Source organism: Garra rufa, chromosome 10 (genome assembly GCF_049309525.1).
Source record: "Garra rufa chromosome 10, GarRuf1.0, whole genome shotgun sequence".
NCBI classification, from domain to species: Eukaryota; Metazoa; Chordata; class Actinopteri; order Cypriniformes; family Cyprinidae; genus Garra; species Garra rufa.
This window is the reverse complement of record NC_133370.1, coordinates 41,382,670-41,403,347: the sequence shown is the minus strand read 5'-3', so window position 1 is coordinate 41,403,347 and position 20,678 is coordinate 41,382,670. Positions and strand designations below refer to the sequence as shown.

General features: G+C 38.1%; 1 protein-coding gene across 1 annotated transcript in view; it reads left to right on the top strand.

The window, feature by feature from the left end:
* Positions 1 to 20,678, top strand: part of LOC141344897 (uncharacterized) — a 91,300-nt gene that overhangs the window by 66,176 nt on the left and 4,446 nt on the right. Inside the window, exons 57-62 of the mRNA XM_073849791.1 lie at positions 6,434 to 6,618; positions 7,000 to 7,202; positions 7,286 to 7,448; positions 14,082 to 14,191; positions 18,983 to 19,102; positions 19,380 to 19,536. Coding sequence (XP_073705892.1) covers positions 6,434 to 6,618; positions 7,000 to 7,202; positions 7,286 to 7,448; positions 14,082 to 14,191; positions 18,983 to 19,102; positions 19,380 to 19,536 — 938 coding nt within the window. The remainder of the gene's footprint in view (positions 1 to 6,433; positions 6,619 to 6,999; positions 7,203 to 7,285; positions 7,449 to 14,081; positions 14,192 to 18,982; positions 19,103 to 19,379; positions 19,537 to 20,678) is intronic.

Sequence of the window (20,678 nt, the reverse complement as noted above, 5' to 3'; positions counted from 1 at the left end):
CTTTTTGTGACCAAATCTTCCATTTCGGCGCTTTTCTCCCGTCCGCGCTCATTTCGTCATGCGCACGCAGAGACTGCATGCATGAAGTAGGTGAAGCAACGTGTACATTGTAGTTTTTAAAGAACCTTTAAACATGAGTTAATTACTTTATTTTAGACAAATATAGATCCGTGAATAGAAAGTTTAGAAATATAGAAAGTACATTTTTAAATCAGACACACATACATTTTTTTTTGCCCTGCATCGTGACTGCCACGATGTGACTATCGCGCATGCGTACATCGCGATGACGATGCTAAAACGATCTATCGTGCAGCCCTAAAAAAAATATCGCTGTTAATCTATTCTCAAAGTTGGGTTGGGAGCTGGGTCTATACTACGCAAGCTATGATGACTTTCACCTTGATATTTTAGCGCGGTTGTATACCTAGCCGAATTGCACTGTAGGGGGCGAGAACGAGTCTTCGAACCTGTGTGTATGCCTACTGTGAAATTACCACATCAAACGAGACGTGCTAACATGGATGCAGCTATGAAGCCGCCGGGTTTGCTTCAGGGCAGGGGCGTTGCTAGACCCTTTTTACTGGGGCACGCGCGTGAGTTATAATTTACTTTGATAATCCCGAAATAAAGACATTAATCTTATGCAACAACTGAATTGACGCTTCTAAAAGCAATGCAGTTTAACCGAAATCTGTGCACGCAGATATCCATGCCCGTGCGCGTCTGTGTATTTAACTGCAACGCACATGTCGCGCAGCCTTTTACGCAGAAGTACATGCAGTGTAGGAATAGTTGGTCACACAAGTTTGTATAGTTAATTGTGTTGTAAATGCAATTGTCAAGCAGTTTGTGATGCATTTTGGAAACAGGAGATGAGCCCCTGGTCTAATGCGCCACCTGGCTTGAGAAACCCATTCTCAAAGATGTACTTTTAGTCATTATTTGGGTAGCACACATATTCTGAATGCCTTCGGCAGAATTCATATTAGCCATTTTAATCTAGATTAATTCCAAGATTACAGTGAGATTAATCTAGATAAAAAAAATGTACGAGAGGCCGTGCTGTATCGTGAATAAATCACGGCTGAAGGGCGTTGTTAGGCACGGCGCGAAGCTAAAGCTTTGTTTACGTTGCTAAGGGTGGTTGCTAAGGAGGTTCAATGATACACAAAACCGTTGAGTGAAGCGGCCATAGCCGTGCCGTATCATGAATACGACACAGCTGCTGACCAATCAGAATTGAGGAATGGAACTAACTGTTTTATAAATATATATATATATATATGTATATGTGTGTGTGTGTGTGTGTGTGTGTGTGTGTATATATATATATATATATATGTATTAGTGGTGGGCCGTTATCGGCGTTAACGTGCTGCGTTAACGTGAGACTCATATCGCGCGATAAAAAAAATATCGCCGTTAATCTATTCTCAAAGTTGGGTTGGGAGCTGGGTCTAAACTACGCAAGCTATGATGACTTTCACCTTGATATTTTAGCGCGGATGACGTATATCTAGTTGAATTGCACTGTAGGAGGCGAGAACAAGTCTTCAACTTCTGTGAAATGACCACATCAAATAAGACGTGCAAATATGGATGCAGTTATGAAGCCGCTTCAGGGCAGGTGCGTGCGTTGCTAGACCCTTTTTACTGGGGCACGTGCCCCAGTGAAAATCTGCTGTGCCCCAGTAAAATCTCAAGTTTGAGTTATAATTTACTTTGATAATCCCGAAATAAAGACATTAAACTATATGCAACAACTGAATTGACGCTTCTAAAAGCAACGCAGTTTATTGGAAGACTATGCACGCAGATAGGCTATCCATACCCGCGCGCCTGTGTATTTTACGGGAACGCGCACGTCGTACAGCCTTTTGCGCAGAAGTACTTGGTTACACAAGTTTGTATAGTTAATTGTGTTGTAAATGCAATTGTCAAGCAGTTTGTAATGCATTTTGGAAACAGGAGATGAGCCCCTGGTCTAATGCGCCACCTGGCTTGAGAAACCCGTTCTCAAAGACTTAATTTTAGTCATTATTTGGGTAGCACACATATTCTGAATGCCTTCATCAGAATTCAAATTAGCCATTTTAATCTAGATTAATCTAGATTAATTTCAAGATTTAATCTAGATTAATCTAGATTAAAAAAATTAATCTATGCCCACCACTAATATGTATGTGTGTGTGTGTGTGTGTGTGTGTGTGTGTGTGTGTGTGTGTGTGTGTGACCCTGGACCACAAAACCAGTCTTAAGGGTACATTTTTTAAAATTGAGATACATCAACTGAAAGCTGAATAAATCTAAAATCTAAATCTGAATAAATCTAAGTCTGAATAAAAGCTTTCTATTGATTTATGTTTTGCTAGGATATGACAATATCTTGCCGAGATACAACTATTTGAATCTGAGAGTGCAAAAAATACTGAGAAAATCGCCAGTTGTCCAAATGAAGTTCTTAGCAATGCATATTTCAAATTAAAATTTATGTATTGATATATTTACAGAGAAAATTTACTAAAATATCTTTATGGGACATGATCTTTACTTAGGCGAGACACTGCAGGTGAATAGGGCAAAACAGTAACTAATAGTTATCACCTAACTTACCCAGCTGATTGATTACTTTATTAATTGCAAACATATTTTGTATTACAAGTTTTCTAAAATGTTAGGTTTAAATTTGCAAACGAGGCATTATTTAATGAAATATGCGCTAATTTGCACACATTTCTAGTACAAAAATCTAAACACTGGATGAAGCCAGTTTCAAATTTCTTGTTTAATATTTTTGACATATTAGAGTCAAAAGTTTTTACGGCGGGAATTTTGGGTATCTCATTTCGTCACAACATAATTCAGAAAAAACTAAAATGTTGTATAAAATCAAGCTAATTATATATGAACAAATCCTCTGTAAAAACCTTCAGGATATAGACAGGAATACAAATTTAAAGTTTAGTGTATGTAAGTGTTGCTGAAGTGGAGATTTACTTTTTTAAACTTTTTTTTTTTTTTTTGAGAAAATGGCCTTTAAAAATATACACTGCACTTGAAATCTGTTGACACAAATAGATAAAGTGCTATAAAAGAAACACTTAACAGTATTTTTTGGATGTTTTCTTTACACTAGTCTAAAAAACATTTTATGAAAAACCAAAAATTCCAAAATCTCAAACTTGATAGGTGCATGAAAAAACAACATTTTGCCTGCAGTGTCTCCTCTTAATACCCTAATAATTGTTGGCATTAAAGAAAAATTGATAATTTTGACCCATACAATGCATTTTTGGCTATTGCTAAAAATATACCCGTGCTACTTAAAACTGGTTTTGTGGTCCAGGGTCATATACCTATATACAGTAAATATGAGCAATATCACATGAGTAGACGTGAGATATAGCTGTATATCGGCACGGCCGCAGGCAGAGTGCCTCACACCGTGTCTACACCGGACACGACGCGACAAAATACAATAGAACCTATTATGCTGTCTACACTGGATGCGGCGCGGCGCGACACGGCAAATCCCCCACAGTAATCTGCTGCCGCGTTCTATTTATGACGTGCTCACACAAAGTTTAAATGATTTGCAACGGTCACTTTGTCGCGTCAAGTGTAGACAGACTTTAGCTGACGCGGCGCGACAAGTGTCGCGTCCGGTGTAGACACGGTGTTAGGTATTCACAGCGTGCCAATATAAAGCCATATCTCACGTCTACGTGTGTAATATAGCGTTTATACAACAGTTCGACAGCACAAGTGTGTCAGTACATAAGAAACAACAACAGTCTTTAAAACCCTCTTTCGTGCAGAACTCTATCCTTCCGCCATGGATTCAAATCTTTAAACGTCACTTTTGAACTAGCAATGAAGGAATGTTGAGTTGCTTTATTGAAATCTTATTGTATTACTGTATTAAAAGCTCACTGTATTGTGTGTGGTAAAGTATTGTAAGAGAGAGATGAACTGAGCGACTGTGATTTCCTGCATCTATAAATGTCCGCGGCGGAAGGCGTTATCTTTGTCGTAACAAGGGTGCAATTTTCCAGGGAGATGGGTGGGATTTCTGCCCCTCTGGTCTATGCATCCCTGCCTCTGCTGAATTATTTTTTATCCCCGGCGGGGATACCCTGGAGAGGGAAAGTATCCCCCACTTTGCTTTTTTTCACAAATCTCACCTTGGTCATTATGTTATTGTCCTTTCACCTGTTAAGTCTGATTTCTGAAGACAGCACTGCTCAGTGCATTTGATAGCTGCATCAAGCTGTTGTTGAAACTAAAAATAACTTCAGTTTCTAACCATGTTTATTTTTCAGGATGAAAGTCTTTACTGCTGACTGTTAAAAACAATCTCTTTTCGCCATCTAATGGTGGAACAATGTAACTAAAATCACCATCACGAACACAAACACCTTTTCTCAATACTAATACTACTATTATCTATGTAAAATAAAGTATTAAATACTACTATTTTTATATAAAATATTATTAACAGCCATCATAAAAGTTGCTAGGCAATTCAGTCAAACGTACACAAGCAGGGCTCTGACATACAACATTAAATTTCCATAAACATAATTAGATTTTGCCAGAACTATCTTCTCTTGATTCAAATAATAGTTTAAAAAGACAAAAGTCTGTTGAGACCATTAGAGCTACCCAAAACAAATTATGCCTCATGCTTAGAGACATCAGAGCCAGCTGTAAATTCCAGAAGATCTGGCTGAGGCGAGACTGCTCTCGGGCGGATTCATAAGCGCTGAACAGACGCTGATGATCTGGAGCCTGCATGTCTGAAAACGGCGACACACATATACAACAAATAGATGTTGTCTTTCTTAACAAACTGCAAATTTGAACTACAAATAAGAACATTCTCACCTAAAGCCTTTTAAATCTACATTCCATGACACAAAAACTTTTATTTATAAAATTACAGTGTATTTGGGCGTCCAAAATGACACTTGCTGTAAGAAGTACCGCAGGCGGAGTGCTATAATTGTAAACTGTGAAACGGCTGTTGTAGTTCTGATATCGCCCTAATATTACTCTTAGTACTAATAGCTTAATACTAATACCTAATTGTTCTCTTATCAGCCAATCAGATTCGAAATGTGGGTGGGACTTGTAAGTCTGCATATGCATCTACTACACAAACTCAAACACATGTGAAGCTTACAGTGATTTCAGCGTCTGCGTCTCCCTAAAAGAGGACATGAGCATGCAAGTCACCGTTTCATTTGAAATTCGTAACGGCAAACAGGAAGAAATTTTAACAGAAACATATTGAATCTCAAAGTAATACTATTAATGTAATTTGTAAGGAATGTCATTCAACCAAGATATTTTTTCATCCATGTTTTTATGTCAAACACAAGGTTTTGCCTTGCAGCATCTTATGTTTTTTTAAACCATTAATTGTTAAAAATGGTTTAAGTTTTATTTATCCATTTAATTTGACACGATTTTTGATGATAAATTTGTATTAAATTATAAAAAAACAAAATAAAAAATGGAAAACAGATTTTAGGGAAAAATAACAATTAAAAGGCTCAGGATCTCAGGATCTAACAAACACGTGGAAAGCATTTCCTGCCATTATATTGATGGTAAATAAATATTTTGATAAATATTGATATAGTATGATGATATGGAAAAAAAAAAAGTCATAATATTTCTGGCCATATCGCCCAGCCCTAATTTAAAAATTTATCATGAAAAGTATTGAACATTAAATTGAAAAAGAGGAAAAGAAAAAAACAATAATATAATAAAATAAAATACAGATTTAATTATTAAAAATGCACATACTACCTATAGCCTAAACAAGGCTAGTTAAAGTCAAAAACATAGAATAAATCAAATAAAAAATTTTATTTTAAAGTGCATTAATGGAATAAAGCAGGTTTTGAGTAAGCTTTGGGCTGGGAATTTTTCTGGGACCTGGCAGCCCTGGTTGTATATGCATTGAGAACTGGGGGTGAAAACTTTTGAACAGAATAAAAATGTGTGGCTTTTTCTTATTTAGCCACAGAATGTTTTTCCGAGAAGAAAAAAAGTACAATTTATTATTATTAAAAACGTTCCACACCCTAAATCTTTGTGCATTGTGTTTCCTTCTTGAGCATCAGCGAAAGTTTAAAACTTTTGTAATAGTTGCATCCCACAGTTCTCGTCACTGTGAAAAGATGGATCATACAGTCACTACTGGAAAAGGTTTAGATATGCAAAAGATCATGAACAACCAAAATGAACCATATTATTGTAAGGGCCAGAGGGAAGGTGAAAAATGGTCACAATTAACTACAATAAAATCGTTTCTAACTTTAATATCCAATTAAAAAGGGTTGACAGTTGTGTGATTCATACAGAAATGCACAGAATATAATTGCAAACTTTTTTCCACAACTGTCTGTCACTCCAGTGAGGGTGAGGTGATCTTTAGGGTGCCACTTCCTGTGGGCCCCTGGCTGAAGGCGAAGGAGGCAGGTGTGACTGAAGTTCTTCTGGAGGAGTTTGTCCTGAAGCCTCTACTGGCCTTGAACGCTGTGAGCCCCACAGCAGAACTCTACCGGCTGAAGAGGAAGATAATGGACAGTCCCGTTAACTGTGAGTTATTTGTGTATTTCAGAATCTGTCTGCCTCATAGGCCTTCATGTCTAACACATGTTTTTCAGCTCTAGACCACTAATTGAGTTAATGTAGACCACTGAGGTTTTCCTACTTCATATGCCTTTTCTGTTCACGAGACAATTAGAGAAATTAGTTCAGTCGTCTTTTAATCAACCCCATGTCCTTACAAGCTTCTATGACGAAAGGTATTTTTGAAAGAATCTCTTTTATTTTTATTTTTTGTCCATAATGAAAGTCAGTGGGGAACAATGTTGTTTGTACCCCAAAGTTAAATTAATTTAGGTGACCTTTTAAGTGAATATTCTCCATATGTCCATTTCCTCACATCTCGCTTTGTACTTTATTTCCTCTGTCCAGATCAGGCATTTCTAGTGGCAGATGTCTATTTGGTGTCATTCGATGGACAACTCCTCAAACTCCCAGCTTCCTGTGACTTCATTCTAGCAGCTGATGTCATCCAGCACACCTTCAGCATTGCTCTCAAATCTGACAGGTTCAAACGTCGCTCGCTTATGTTGCAAATGCAAAACACAAAGATTGTAATTCACCCAAATGGAGAGGTATGTGTTATTATGAAGTCTAATATTGGTTTCAAAAATGCATATGATGTTATTAATAGAGTAATACAAAATTTGTATTCTAGGTGATAATTAATTGCCACATAGCACATATACCATACACTAACCGTGAAGTGGCTATCCGAAAGGATGTGAACCTAATTGAGGTGTCCAATGAAAGAGGACTTCGGGTATCATGTGACCCTCATCTAGAAGTTTGCAGTGTGATCCTGGATGGATGGCTTCATGGTAAGATCATTAGCTTTGTTTGCTTCATTACTTTCAGAACTTATGAGCTCTATGCTACTGTATGTGTGCTATGATTTATTTGACAATACACACACACATATACAAACATACACATTTTTGAATGGTAGTATGTGAGTCATTCCACAAAACTGGTACGATTTGGACTTACACATTTTTTGATTTTTTTTACCAAAATGTATTACTTTTCTGAACACCCCCACAACATTAATAACATATTTAACTTCCAGAAAAACATATTTTCCCACCTCACGCATTAAATCCCTATTATTATTGGTCATTATTTGAAGATATGGGCACTATTAGTCTTCAACCCCGTTATGGACACTATGGAAGCTCTCTGAATATGATTTTAAAGTTTATTTGTGATAAAATCAAAATTTTCCTGTTAATCAGATGTCCCTCACACTAATTCAGTATTTGCAAATATGAAAGTTACATAAAATCTCACATTTGTGCTATAGTAAATCCTAAAATATTTGATCAAAGAAGTGGCTTAACTTCAGAATTTAAACTAAAATCAGTATTCTTATGATTGCTCTGAAAATGTCAGACTTCAGAGTTCAACAAACATTAAATTAATTTTTCATAGACTTAAAAAATTATAAATAAAAATGTAGGTGTGATGGGGTTGATACTAGGGTAACGGGGTTAGTTGTAAAAATTTAATGTAAGATTTTCTATAAACACTGTATTTCATAATGTTTCCAAGAAAGACAACAGATATAAATTGCAATTGAATTACTTAACACTGAGACACACATGTGCACACACACACACACACACACACACACACACACACACACACACACACACACACACACACACACACACACACACACACACACACACACACACACACATACACATGCACAGCTTTAACATGGACATTACTACATTCAACATATGCATGTGGTATAAGACTTTTGATCAAATTTAATAATTAATTTAAATTACTGGATAACTTCATCTCACAACCCTGTTAGGATCAAATAAGTAACAGGGTTGAGTGTGACGGGGTTGTATTTTTTGCTCTAAATGTAGTGAATAACAGGAGAGCACATGGCATGCATGATATTGATATATTATAAATCATGTATATTGTTAAAATATCAAAGATCATTTTCACAAGTAATAGTTTTCTATCTTTATTTGATGTAACAGAGTTGAGTCGTTAAGCTTGACAACCACAATATCACAAAATTACTAAGCAGAGGTGGGACCAAATCATTGTTTTGCAAGTCACATGTAAGTCTCGAGTCTTTGCATTCAAGTCCCAAGTCAAGACGGGCAAGTCCAAGTTGAGTTGCAAGTCCTCAACTTTAAGCTTCAAGTCCTAAACAAGTCACTAGTGCTGTTTGCCCAAATTAGTGTCTCTGTATTAATTGCTACAGTAAATTTAAAGTCAATAATAGTCTATAGTAGGTATAATTATAAAAGATAGGCTATAATAATTAGTGGTTTTTATTGAGGAATTAATCATTGTTTGTGAACAAATATAGGCCTAATTGAATTAATAATTTATTTTAAGTCCACTGTTTCATTTGTTAAAGATTCAGTAATTTTAATAAATCAGTTGAGTCAAATATTTAATCACTTGCTAATAGGTAATACAGACATTAATTTATCATGAATTTATTTCTTTAAAGACATGAAAGTGAGTGGCTGGTAAACAGGAAGAATAGAGTAAACTTTATATGTTGGCTACATATTTCACGTGGAAAAAAAAATATATACATAGGTTTAGCCAATTATTAGGCTGTTTCTATATACATGGCATTTCTTCTTCTTATTATTATTATAATAAGTGGTTTATAGTGATTTAAATGTCTAAGGGGCCGTTCACATGTAGCGTCTTTTGCGTGCTCAAGTTCGTTATTTCAAATGTAGATGCGTGGTATGCGAGCTCATAATGGAAGTGACGCGGTCGCGACGTGCTCGTTTTTTCCAGGCGCGTCCGCGCCGCATCGAGATCAACATTTCAACTTTTTAGTTACTCTACTGTCTGTTCCAGGCAAAGTGTTCTGCATAGTTCTACTATTACGACTGCAGCAAGCAGTGGACAAGATGTTGCGTGAAGAGCAAGCAGGCTTTCGTCAAGGAAGATCTTGCAGTGAACAGATATTCGTTCTCCGCAACGTTGTCGAACAATCGATAGAGTACCAGCAGTCTCTTATCGTTAACTTCATCGACTTCCAGAAGGCGTTTGACAGTATCCACAGAGATTCCCTATGGTGCATCGCGAGGGTGTATGGTATCCCGGCGAAATATATAGACGTCTTTCAGAGTCTTTATCGAAATTCATTGTGCTGCATCAAAACAGAAGAAGGAAACAGCAGCTTCTTCAGCATTGAGACCGGGGTGAGGCAAGGTGGCATCCTGTCGCCCTTCCTCTTCTTACTGGCAATTGATTTCGTTATGAGAAGAGCGGTAGCGCTTCCACACATGGGTATTTTCTGGACAGACCAGGCCCGCCTGGCAGACCTGGATTTCGCCGACGACATAGCGCTGATAGCGAACGCAGAAGCAGTCATGCAGGAGATGACTAACAGTCTTGATGAAGCAGCGAGAAAAGTCGGTCTGAGAATTAACGAGGGCAAGACAAAGGTGATGCAAACCAGTAAGCAAGCAACAGTTTCAATCGCGATTGGACAGAAAACCGTTGAAGAGGTCAAAGAATTTACATACCTTGGCAGCATCATTTCAGGTGACGGGAACACTGAACGAGACGTTCTCTGCAGGATTGGCAAGGCATCCGGCGTCTTTCAACGGATGTCCAAAGTCTGGTCATCATCCTCAATTAGCACTGCTATAAAGATCAGACTGTACACCTCTATCGTTGTTCCCACCGCCATTTACGCCAGCAAGACTTGGAAGGCTACCAGGAGCATCACCCAGAAGATCAATACCTTCCATCAAAAATGTCTGCGGAGAATTTTGAGAATCTCATACCGCGATCACGTCACTAACGACGAAGTCCTAAGGCGCACAGTGGTTGTCAGAGGCTGGAGGAGGTCGTCACGGAGAGACGTCTGAAGCTCGCGGGGCATGCTCTTCGCCTCCCTGTACATCGCTTCCCCAAGATTGCGATGCAGTGGACGCCAGCTGGTGGCAAGAGAAAGAGAGGAAGACCGCGGAAGACATGGAGGTCGACCTTCGTTGAAGACCTCCAAGTTTTAAATCTGACACAGCAAGACGCCGAGAACCCCGCCGCTGACAGAGACCGATGGAGATCGCTTGTTGCCCAATGTGCACAGATGCGCGGGAGGAACTAAGACTAAGACTAAGAGTCTAAAAAGTTGAGATGTTTATCTCGATGCAAAAAAACGAGCGCGTTGCGAGCGCGTTGCGAGCGCGTTGCGAGCGCGTTGCGAGCGCGTCGCTTCCATTATGAAATTTGAAATAACAAACTTGAGCACGCAAAAGACCGCAGGTCATGTGACAAGAACCAACTAGTCCGCTTCATCCTTTCCCTTAATAACATTGAAATAGTGATGGGAAGTTTGGATCATTTTACAGACTCGGATCTTTGAGTCTTGTTCAGCAAAATTAACCAATCTTTTTTTCGAGTCATTTCATTCATTTCGTTCATTTTACCAAAATATAATTAAAAAGCTACATGTTACTTCCATAACACATGTACTGCTTGTACAAACGTTGATCACAATACAAACAAAACTATAATGCTATTAGAAACAGAAAAGGTTAATTCATTGTTTACCTGGGTCTTCAGTCTATGATTAGCTCCCTCACCTCTATCTGTCCGGGTTTGTGGAATTCGTCCATCACGTGACAGCCCCATAAGCTTTACCTATGCTGCCTGAGCCGGAAAGAGAATTGATTAGTTCATCTCTCGAGTCTTCGGGTTTGAGTCGTTCGTTCATCACGTGACAGCCCCATAAGCTTTACCTATGCTGCCTGAGCCGGAAAGAGAATTGATTAGTTCATCTCTCGAGTCTTCGGGTTTGAGTCGTTCGTTCATCACGTGACAGCCCCATAAGCTTTACCTATGCTGCCTGAGCCGGAAAGAGAATTGATTAGTTCATCTCTCGAGTCTTTGGGTTTGAGTCGTTTGTTCATAGTTGCGCAATTGCGCATGCGCAACTGAACGAATCACTCCCCGAGACGACTCGTTCTTCCCGAGTCACATTAAAGATTCGTTCAAAATGAACAAATCATTCAAGAACGACCCATCACTACATTGAAAGCACTGCCAAGTTGGAGAAACAACTTATCATAGCTGTACGGGAATAACCATTTTTAAATAAATTTAATAGCAGAGCAACTGTAAGCGATTTTAATGCTGGAAATCCATTTATACTTTGCTGAAACGTCCGCGTCTTTATGGAGAGTGCAGGTCATGGTTGCTTAGCAAAGGCAGACGCTGCAGGAGCGAAAGCTACAGAGCGGTTTGGAAAGAAAGAAATAGTGGCACGCATAGCGTTTTTCAGGCGTTTTTAGGCGCGACATGTGAACGGCCCCTAAAACATTAAATATCCTATTATGTGGATAAATACAAACGCTCACTTAGCAAGTCCCTCTCTGGCTCAGTGCCAAAAGCTGCGCTAATCATACCAGTGTGATCATACGCTTCAGTAACCAGCCTGTATTGATCAGAACTCTCCGAAGTTTTTTTTAGAAGTAAAGACTTGCTGAGTCTCACAGGGTTCAAGTCCAAGTCAAGACTCGAGTCATTGCTGTCAAAGTCTAAGTCGAGTCCCAAGTCTTTTTTGATTATGTCAAGTCAAGTCACAAGTCATCAAATTTGGGACTGGAGTCCGAGTCGAGTCTCGAGTCATGGACTCCAGTCCACAACTCTGTTAATAAGTTATAGTTATAAAAGAAGGTGGTAACTTGCCTGTGTCCACTAAAAATGTTGTTCAGAAGACTTATATGATGTCACTTCCTGTTAATGATAAGGATCAGTTCATTATTTTTTGGGTGGGAGAATGATTAGTGTAACGGGGTTGTTGGGTTACTGAGGTACGGAACTAAATAATATGATTTTAATGAATAATCATGAATTTACTTAGAAAAAAAACATTACCAGCAAAACAGCACATGTAGATATTTATGAGAATGGCAAAATTTATGGACCTTTTTCTAATTTTATTATTTATATCCCAAGTACACTTTCAAAGAAGGCCATGAGGGACATGACAAAATAGGTGGTGTCAACTGATAAAAAAATAAGATCATTTCTAATATAAAGATACAATGTATGTTATGTTTTTAAACCTTATTATAGGAGATATTTCAATTAATACAAAAAAACTTTTAAAAATAGATTTTGGTGACCCAATAGATAAAATACACCTAAAAAGGTCAGAGGGACTCAAATTGTACAGGTTTCGTGGAATGACTCATGTACAGTATATAACATTCATACAACATGCATGTAGGAATGTATACACACACTAAATAGTATATTATAAAAACCGTTAATAATGTCTTCACTGAACATGTCTTTTACTACAGTATGTCTTAAAGGGGTCCTATTAGGCTTTTTTTTTCTTCATTTTTTGAATTTTAGCCAGTGTGTGGTGTGTATGTTTGGCCATTAAAAACATTTACAAAGTTACAAATCTCAAAGTCCACTCCAAAGGGAGATATTTCATTTAAAAAAAATAAGAACTACACCGAATGGATCCTTTGGACTACAGCGTTTGTTTTTTGGATGCTATGATGTCACAACGCAGTCCATTAGAATTTTATAAAAAAAAAAAAAAAACGCCAACGGAAATTCGAATTTGTGGGGAGGGAAGAGGTGGGGAATTTGTCTAACTTTAGCGATGTAGCATGGACAGCCACTTCTGGGATGCTTCAGCGAGCCGTATCCATTAAATATGGATTAAATATCTATATTTAAAACATAAGAATCATTTTAATCTAGCTTGCACACACAGAACTTGCTGCTTTGAGAATGGGCGTGGCAATACTGAAACGCTATCTAAGCTGTTAGCCAATTGCAATGCAGTGGGACTGCTAACCAATCACAACAGATTTAGTTTTTCGGAAGGCGGGCCTTCATCAAACCCGGAACTAATCGAGCCATTTGTGCCAGCCTGAGGAGAAAGCTATTGTAATAATGTAAATTATGTGGAAAAATAATGTATTTTTTGAACCACCAAGCATGAGAGCATGTTCTAGTGCACCCCCAAAACAAAATAAAGACTTTGTAAAAGAGCTTAATAGGGCCCCTTGAACTTGTTATTACTGATTTTACTACATCATTTGCAATCCTTCGTGGTATAAATTAGCTAAAGGATAAAATACATAGTTTTGCTTCTTTGTCTTTATCCCCCTGTTTTTCAGTTTTTTTAATGCCATGATTGATCTCTGAGCTGGTTTAGTTGAAAGCTTACAAATAGAACTTTTTTTAAGTGGTTATGGAAAAAAAGTTTATGTGAAAAATTTGTTTGAACCAAGGTCTTTTAAAAAGTGAGCAGTCAATGTTTTAATCTGCTATAAATGGTAATATGCTGTAACGCTATGTGTTAATGAATTTTATTGCACTTAAAACCGCTGCTGCCTACAAAAAGTTCAGCTCTCTGTGGTGAATCGCTCTAATATGCGTCATGGTTTAACACGTTATTTTATTAAACTGTTTTTCAGGTGTGTCCACTGGTCTTTTAGGAACCAATGATAATGAAGCAGCTAACGAGCTGCTTCTGCCAGATGGCTCTCACACACAGAGTGTGCTTCAGTTTACTGACAGCTGGCAGGTAGCAAGAGGAATTTGTGAGAAATGTACACCTGTTCAGCATATGATATCACAGCCAGGCACAAACCACAGCACTGTTTCTATTATTTTGCTTTATATTTCAATACACTGTGTACACTCAATACACCCCCCCTGTAATGTATCATAAAATAGTATGCACAGTGCCTATAGAAAAATCATCATACAACTTTAAAATAGTTACTTTATTTGTCATACAACCTGAAATCAAACCCCATTCCAAATTCCATTTACAATTTTGATCTTACAACATCAAACCAATTAAAGAAAAAACACAACAGTTCTGCAAATTAATAAAAAAACAAAACAAAACAAAAATTAGAATAACAAGGTTGGAAAAGTTATCAGTCCCTTGATTTAATACTTTGTAGAGCCACCTTTTGCTTTAATTACAGCCATCAGTCTTTCTGGATATGTCTGTACTAGCTTTGCACACCTTAATTGGGGAATATTTGCCCATTCTTCCTTGCAGAATTGCTCAAGTTCAGTCAAACTCTGTGGTGAGCTGCAAAGGACTGCTCTCTTTTCAAATCCATACACAGATTTTCGATTGGATAGAAGTCAGAGCTCTGACTTGGCCACTCAAGGACATTCACCTTCTTATCCTTAAGCCATTTTGTTGTTGTTTTGGTAGTATGTTTAGAGTCATGACCATGTTGGAAGGTGAATGACCTGCCCATCTTCAGCTGTCTAGCAGAGGGGCACAGGTTTTTCTCAAGAATTTGGATGTACTTGGTATCCATTTTCCCTTCAATCCTGACCAATCGCCCACACTCAGCTGAAGAGAAACACCCCCACAACATAATGCTGCCACCACCATACTTCAAAGTAGGTATGGTGTGTTTTGGGTGGTGTGATGTGTTTGCTTTTCGCCAAACATAGCACTTGGAATTCAGTACAAAATGGTCCATTTTGGTCTCATCAGACCATAGCACCTTTTGCCAGAGGGTATCAGACTCTTTCAAATGTGTTATTGCAAAGCACAAACGAGAAAGGCTTCTTTCGTGCCACTCTGCCATACAGGCCAGCTTTGTATAAAGCATGGGAGTTGTCACATGCGCAGAGTGAACAGACCATAAAGCCTTGTAAATCCTTCAAAATTGCCTTTGGCCTCCTGGTAGCTTCTCTTATCAATGTCCTCCTTGCTTTGTCATCCACTTTGGACGGATGGCCTGATCTAGGCAACGTGCATGTGGTGCCATATGCTTTTCGCTTCTTATGATGCTCTGAACAGTACTCCGAGGGAAAGCTAGAGCCTTTGAAATGTTTTTGTAGCCTTCTCCTATCTTGTGCCTCTCTACAACTTTATCCCGGAGGTCTTTAAAAGCACTTTCCCAACCATGGTGAATTCTTTGCCATATCATGCACTACTAGTGGAATATTCAAGAAACAGCTTGTTTTATTCTGAAGTAATCAACGCCACCACTACTGATGTCACATGGGGCAATTAGGCTGGTGTTTAATCTGAAAGTTGATTGCTTGTTCCTGAACAAGTTTATAATGGCATACTCTAGAGGGGCTGATCACTTTACTAAACCAGGCATTTCACTTATTCATTTTTAATAATCCTCCAGAATTTTTAATGATATTTTTACTTTAATGATGAGGGTTATAATGTGTACATACAGCTCAAAAAAGTTCATCTTAATTTATTTTGTTTTCCAGAGTGTAATGGGACAAAAGGTAAAGGTTTTCACAGGGTATGATAATTTTCTATAGGCACTGTATATAGACCAAGTGTGCCGCACGAGTCTCGAAAAGTGAAGCCAAAAGTTTCCGATCGCCCCCCGGTGGCTGGCTGCAGTATAGGTCATGAACCCCGCCCTCTCCATGTAATCTAATGGGACGTGAGCCAAACTAAATAATCGAATTAAACTTCAAATATTTTTTTTCCAAAGATGGTTTCCATCGTGTGAGGTAGTTCTTATAATGCTGATTCATGTTCAAGTGTTCATTTTTCAAAAAAGTTCGCTTTTAGGTAGTTATTTTATGCTATAAAAACGGGGTGTGGTGTCATGATTGTGATCGTGCGATTGGGTCTGCGGGAGTTTGGGCGGGATTTTGCTACCGCGGCTCCACCTCACGACTATACTGCGCAGAATCTGGCTCCAAATGATTTTGGAGCCGTAATTTCCCCCAAGATGGTAGCGGCCATATAGAGACGTTTTGGCTTCACTTTCAGGGGCGGAGCCAGACGATGTAAACATTCGGGGCTTAGCCCAAACCTAGGGGGGTCCGGGGGCATGCTCCCCGTGTAGATTTTTTCCCAATTACGTCAGCTAAATGCACTATTTTTCAGGCTGTTTGAGATAATAGAATGCCTAAAAATCTATACACTATCTGGGAAAATGATGATAGTTAGGGTACTCAGTAAAAAAACAAAAACAACAACAAAAAAATCACCCAGTAGAGCCTACAAGAGGAAATGAAACAAAGTTGAAGTTATTTTAAACAAGTAGTTTTTTTAACTCAGTGAGTGTTTTAGCGCAATTTTCTCAGGTCATGGGATCACAACACTAAGAGATAGTAAATGTTTTCCTGGATTTTTTTTTGTGCGTTCCCGAGATTAGACCTTCCTTAACATAATGCCGAAAACCCGAAGTCTTAGGTGGTCTGGTTGAGGAGTAGATAGAAGTGCAAGATTGGTGCGCACAGACATAACAGAAATCATGAGTTAACAATCGCAATTTTGTCCGGTGGAAAATTGCGCAAAAAACCTAAAAGATTCGGGGCTTTTGACAAAACATTCGGGGCTTAAGCCCAATTAGCCACCCCCCCGCTCCGCCCCTGTTCACTTTCCTATATGGAATGAAGCGGAGATGCGTAGTCCATCTTTTTTTACAGTCTATGATATAGACATAAAGCTATAGTTAGGTCATTCTTACAGTTTGGTGGATTTTATATCATTTTTATGCATAGTTTATGGATGAAAATACTATATACAGTCAAGCCCGGCAAATTCTGATTTAAAGTTACTTTTATTCAACCAGCAAGTTTTTTTTTTTTTTTTTTTTTTTTTTTTGATCGGAAATGACACAGGCTTCTTCCAAAAGATAATTGTGGAAAAAAAATATTTCTCAGCTTTTATTTACATTTGAACAAAAAGTGGCATGTCCAAAATTATTCATACCCTTTGCAAACTGTCACAGTCTATAGGAAAATCCAAAGTTCTATACCATTCCAAATAGTCCAAGCTGTTCTAAAGCATCCTAATTACCTTGATTCATTGGGAACAGCTGTTTTAATCAACTCAACAGGTAAAAAACAGAAGCTCTCTGCTGTTGGTTTGTGAACAGTCATGGCTAAGACAAAGGAGCTCACTGAGGACCTGCGGCTGTGCATTGTGACTGTGTCAGGAAATCAGGAAAGGGCTATAAGACCATATCTAAATGTTTTGAAGTTCCAAAGTATTATTAAAAAAATACATGACGTTCCGCACTGTGAAAAATCTCAGAGGATGTGGTCTGAAGCCAAAATTGACATCTGTGCTGGCCAGGAGGATAGTGAGAGAGGTAAAAAGGAATTCAAGGATCACCACCAAGGCCATCCTGATGAATCTGGGCTCTGCTGGTGGCAACATCTCAAGGCAGACAGTCGGACGGACACAGACCAAGGAGGACACCATATCTCCAGATAAGGCACACAAAAGCCTGCTTGCCCTTTGCAAATACTTATCTGGACAAAGAAGACTTCTGGTCTCCTGTTTTATGGTCAGATGAAACAAAAACTGAATTGTTTTGCCACAATGATGTTGCCTTCATTTTGTGTAAATAAAAGGAGAAGCCTTGAACCCTAAGAAAACCATCCCCACTGTCAAACATGGTGGTGGGAACCTAATGTTTTTTTTTAGTTTTTTTTTTAGCCGGTGGACCAGGGAACCTAAATACAGTAAACAACATCATGAAAAAGGAGCTAAAGATCAGGGTGATGGCAAGGAGACCCTCCAACCTGAAAGAGTTGGAGCTCATCGCTAAAGATGAATGGGCAAAAATACCAGTGGAGACATGCAAAAAGCTGGTCAGCAATTATAGGAAGCGTTTGATTGCTGTAATAGTCAAAAAAAGGCTTTTCTATTGATTATTGAGAAGGGTATGAATAATTTTGGACATGCCACTTTTTATTCAAATGTAAATAAAAAATGAGTAATATTTTTTTTTCCACAATGATGCCTCTTGTACATCATCTTATTATCTTTTGAGAGAAGCCTGTGTCATTTCTGGTCAAAAAAAACTTGCTGGTTGAATAAAAGTAACTTTAAGTCAGAATTTGCGAGGGGTATGAATAATTTTGGGCTTGACTGTATATACAAACTTCCTAGATCACCTATTAAACATTTAAAATATTCCAAATATTTAGTTATTTTTCTTATATAGACATTTTCTCCCCTTGATAAGAACAATATATATATATATATATATATATATATATATATATATATATATATATAGTTAATATAGTTTCTTTCACCAAACTGTAAGAATGATCCAGTCAACTCATGTCATTAGGACCTGATTTTTCAAAATCAAACTTCCTTTCTTCCATTGAACAAAAAAATGAGAGACAGAAGAATGTTCACACTCTTTTTGAAGACATACTATATTATCAGCAGTGACAAGCTCCAAAAAGCACCAAAGAAGAGTGTCAATTCGTTAAAACATTATTGCTTTATGTGCTCTGTGACAGAGAAGAATGTCACGCAGGTGACTAAATAAAACCTATTCCATTACATGGACTGTGTGGATCTAATGTAATATTTTTATGCTTCTCACTCTAGGTGGATTCAGAATGTATCACTGGGAAGGCTGAAATCTGTCAGAATGTCACTGCTGACTCCCTGTCGTGCACATTTCTGTTCTCCTCCACAAATTCTCCTCTGAGCCCCTGTTTCAGAGTGGTAACTACTGTACTCTGTTCCCTTTCACTCCATGACATGTGCTAACTATTACAAGCCAGTGTGTATAAAGATCCCTTTGATTAGATTGATCAAAAGACATCCACTCCTTGGGGGAAGTGAGGAAATGAAAAAGGATGAAAGAATGCAATAGTAAACAACACAATGAACTTCAGATGAAGAATTCTCTCTGTCACACTGTTTTTATTTTTATATTGCATTTATGAGTGGTCTTTTTTTGTTTGTTTTCATATATACAAGCATTTTCTGTCCTTTTTAGGTGGACCCTGTGCAGTTCATGAGGGAGTGTGAAGGACTGGAGTGTGTATGTGATGAGCGTGCAGATGTTCCCAGACCAGCCTTTTGCGAATTGGCCTCTGCCTATATTCATCTATGCCATAGAAACTATGTTCCACTGGAGCTGCCAGTGCAGTGTGGTCAGTATTCCTGCAAACGCAGTGAAATTTATAACTGTATTTTAAATAAATAACCACTATGGCTGCACGGTTAGGTTAAAAAGTAAATAAATAAATACAATGACATTGTGTATCTAACAAATATTGTGGTGTTAATTTGATCATTTAACATTTAACGTTTCCTGGATATCAACAAAAAAAGCACCATAAAATCACAGTGAAACAGCAGGTCTCATGTTAAACAGAGTGTGCAAAAATGGTTTAGTCAATTATCAAGTTTTGTAATATTTTTCCCACATCCTTTTTATATTAGTAGTTACTCTTCACACTTTAATCCTTTATAAAAGAAAAACTCAGCTGAAAAAAGGGCTCACCCAAAACTGAACTGAATGAAAAAGTATCTAGTTTTTGTTGCATTCATATTGTTTTTATATTAGTTGGGTCCGTCCACACGGTTTGAATTCAGTCCTACTGAATAATACATTACAGGGTAATACAATCGGCGTTATTTTGAAAAAATGTCATCCCTTTTTTATAATGGCAGGACATTTTTCAAATGACAAGTTATATAATGGAAGTAAATGGCTGGTGAAATTTTTAAGCAAAATAAAGTGCATCCATCAATTATAGAAAGTACTCGACACGGCTCTGGAAGGGGGTGGGATGGTGGTATTGGGGTTAGTAATAACGGCCTTCTGAAGCAAATTGATGCATTTTTGTAAGAAAGTTATCCATATTTAAAACTCTATAAATCTCTAGCTTTCTATTAAGGGGGAATGGTGCTGCAGGTGAGACACTGAGCCTGTCTTCCCATCATTTACCTGTTAGTACCCAACAGACGTAGAAGGTGGTAGGTGTTGCCCAGCCCGCAGCTTTGCAGATGTCTAATACAGATCTGGCCATTAAAAATGCATCTATTTTCACGTGGCAGCCTGCAATTCGGCACGCGTGATCACGGATCCCCCTGCAGGCGCCTTTTCTGATTTTTTAAAACATTGTTGCGCTTCATATAATATCCACCAGGTGGTGCAAGGAACAACATTCTGTAGCCAAACACCATGGCCAGCTCTAGGGGGCGTTGGTCACAAATACCATTGTTAACAATAGTTCAATGATTCCTCTTTCCTGAAATTATGGTTCAAACGAATAGCAAAAAAGATATT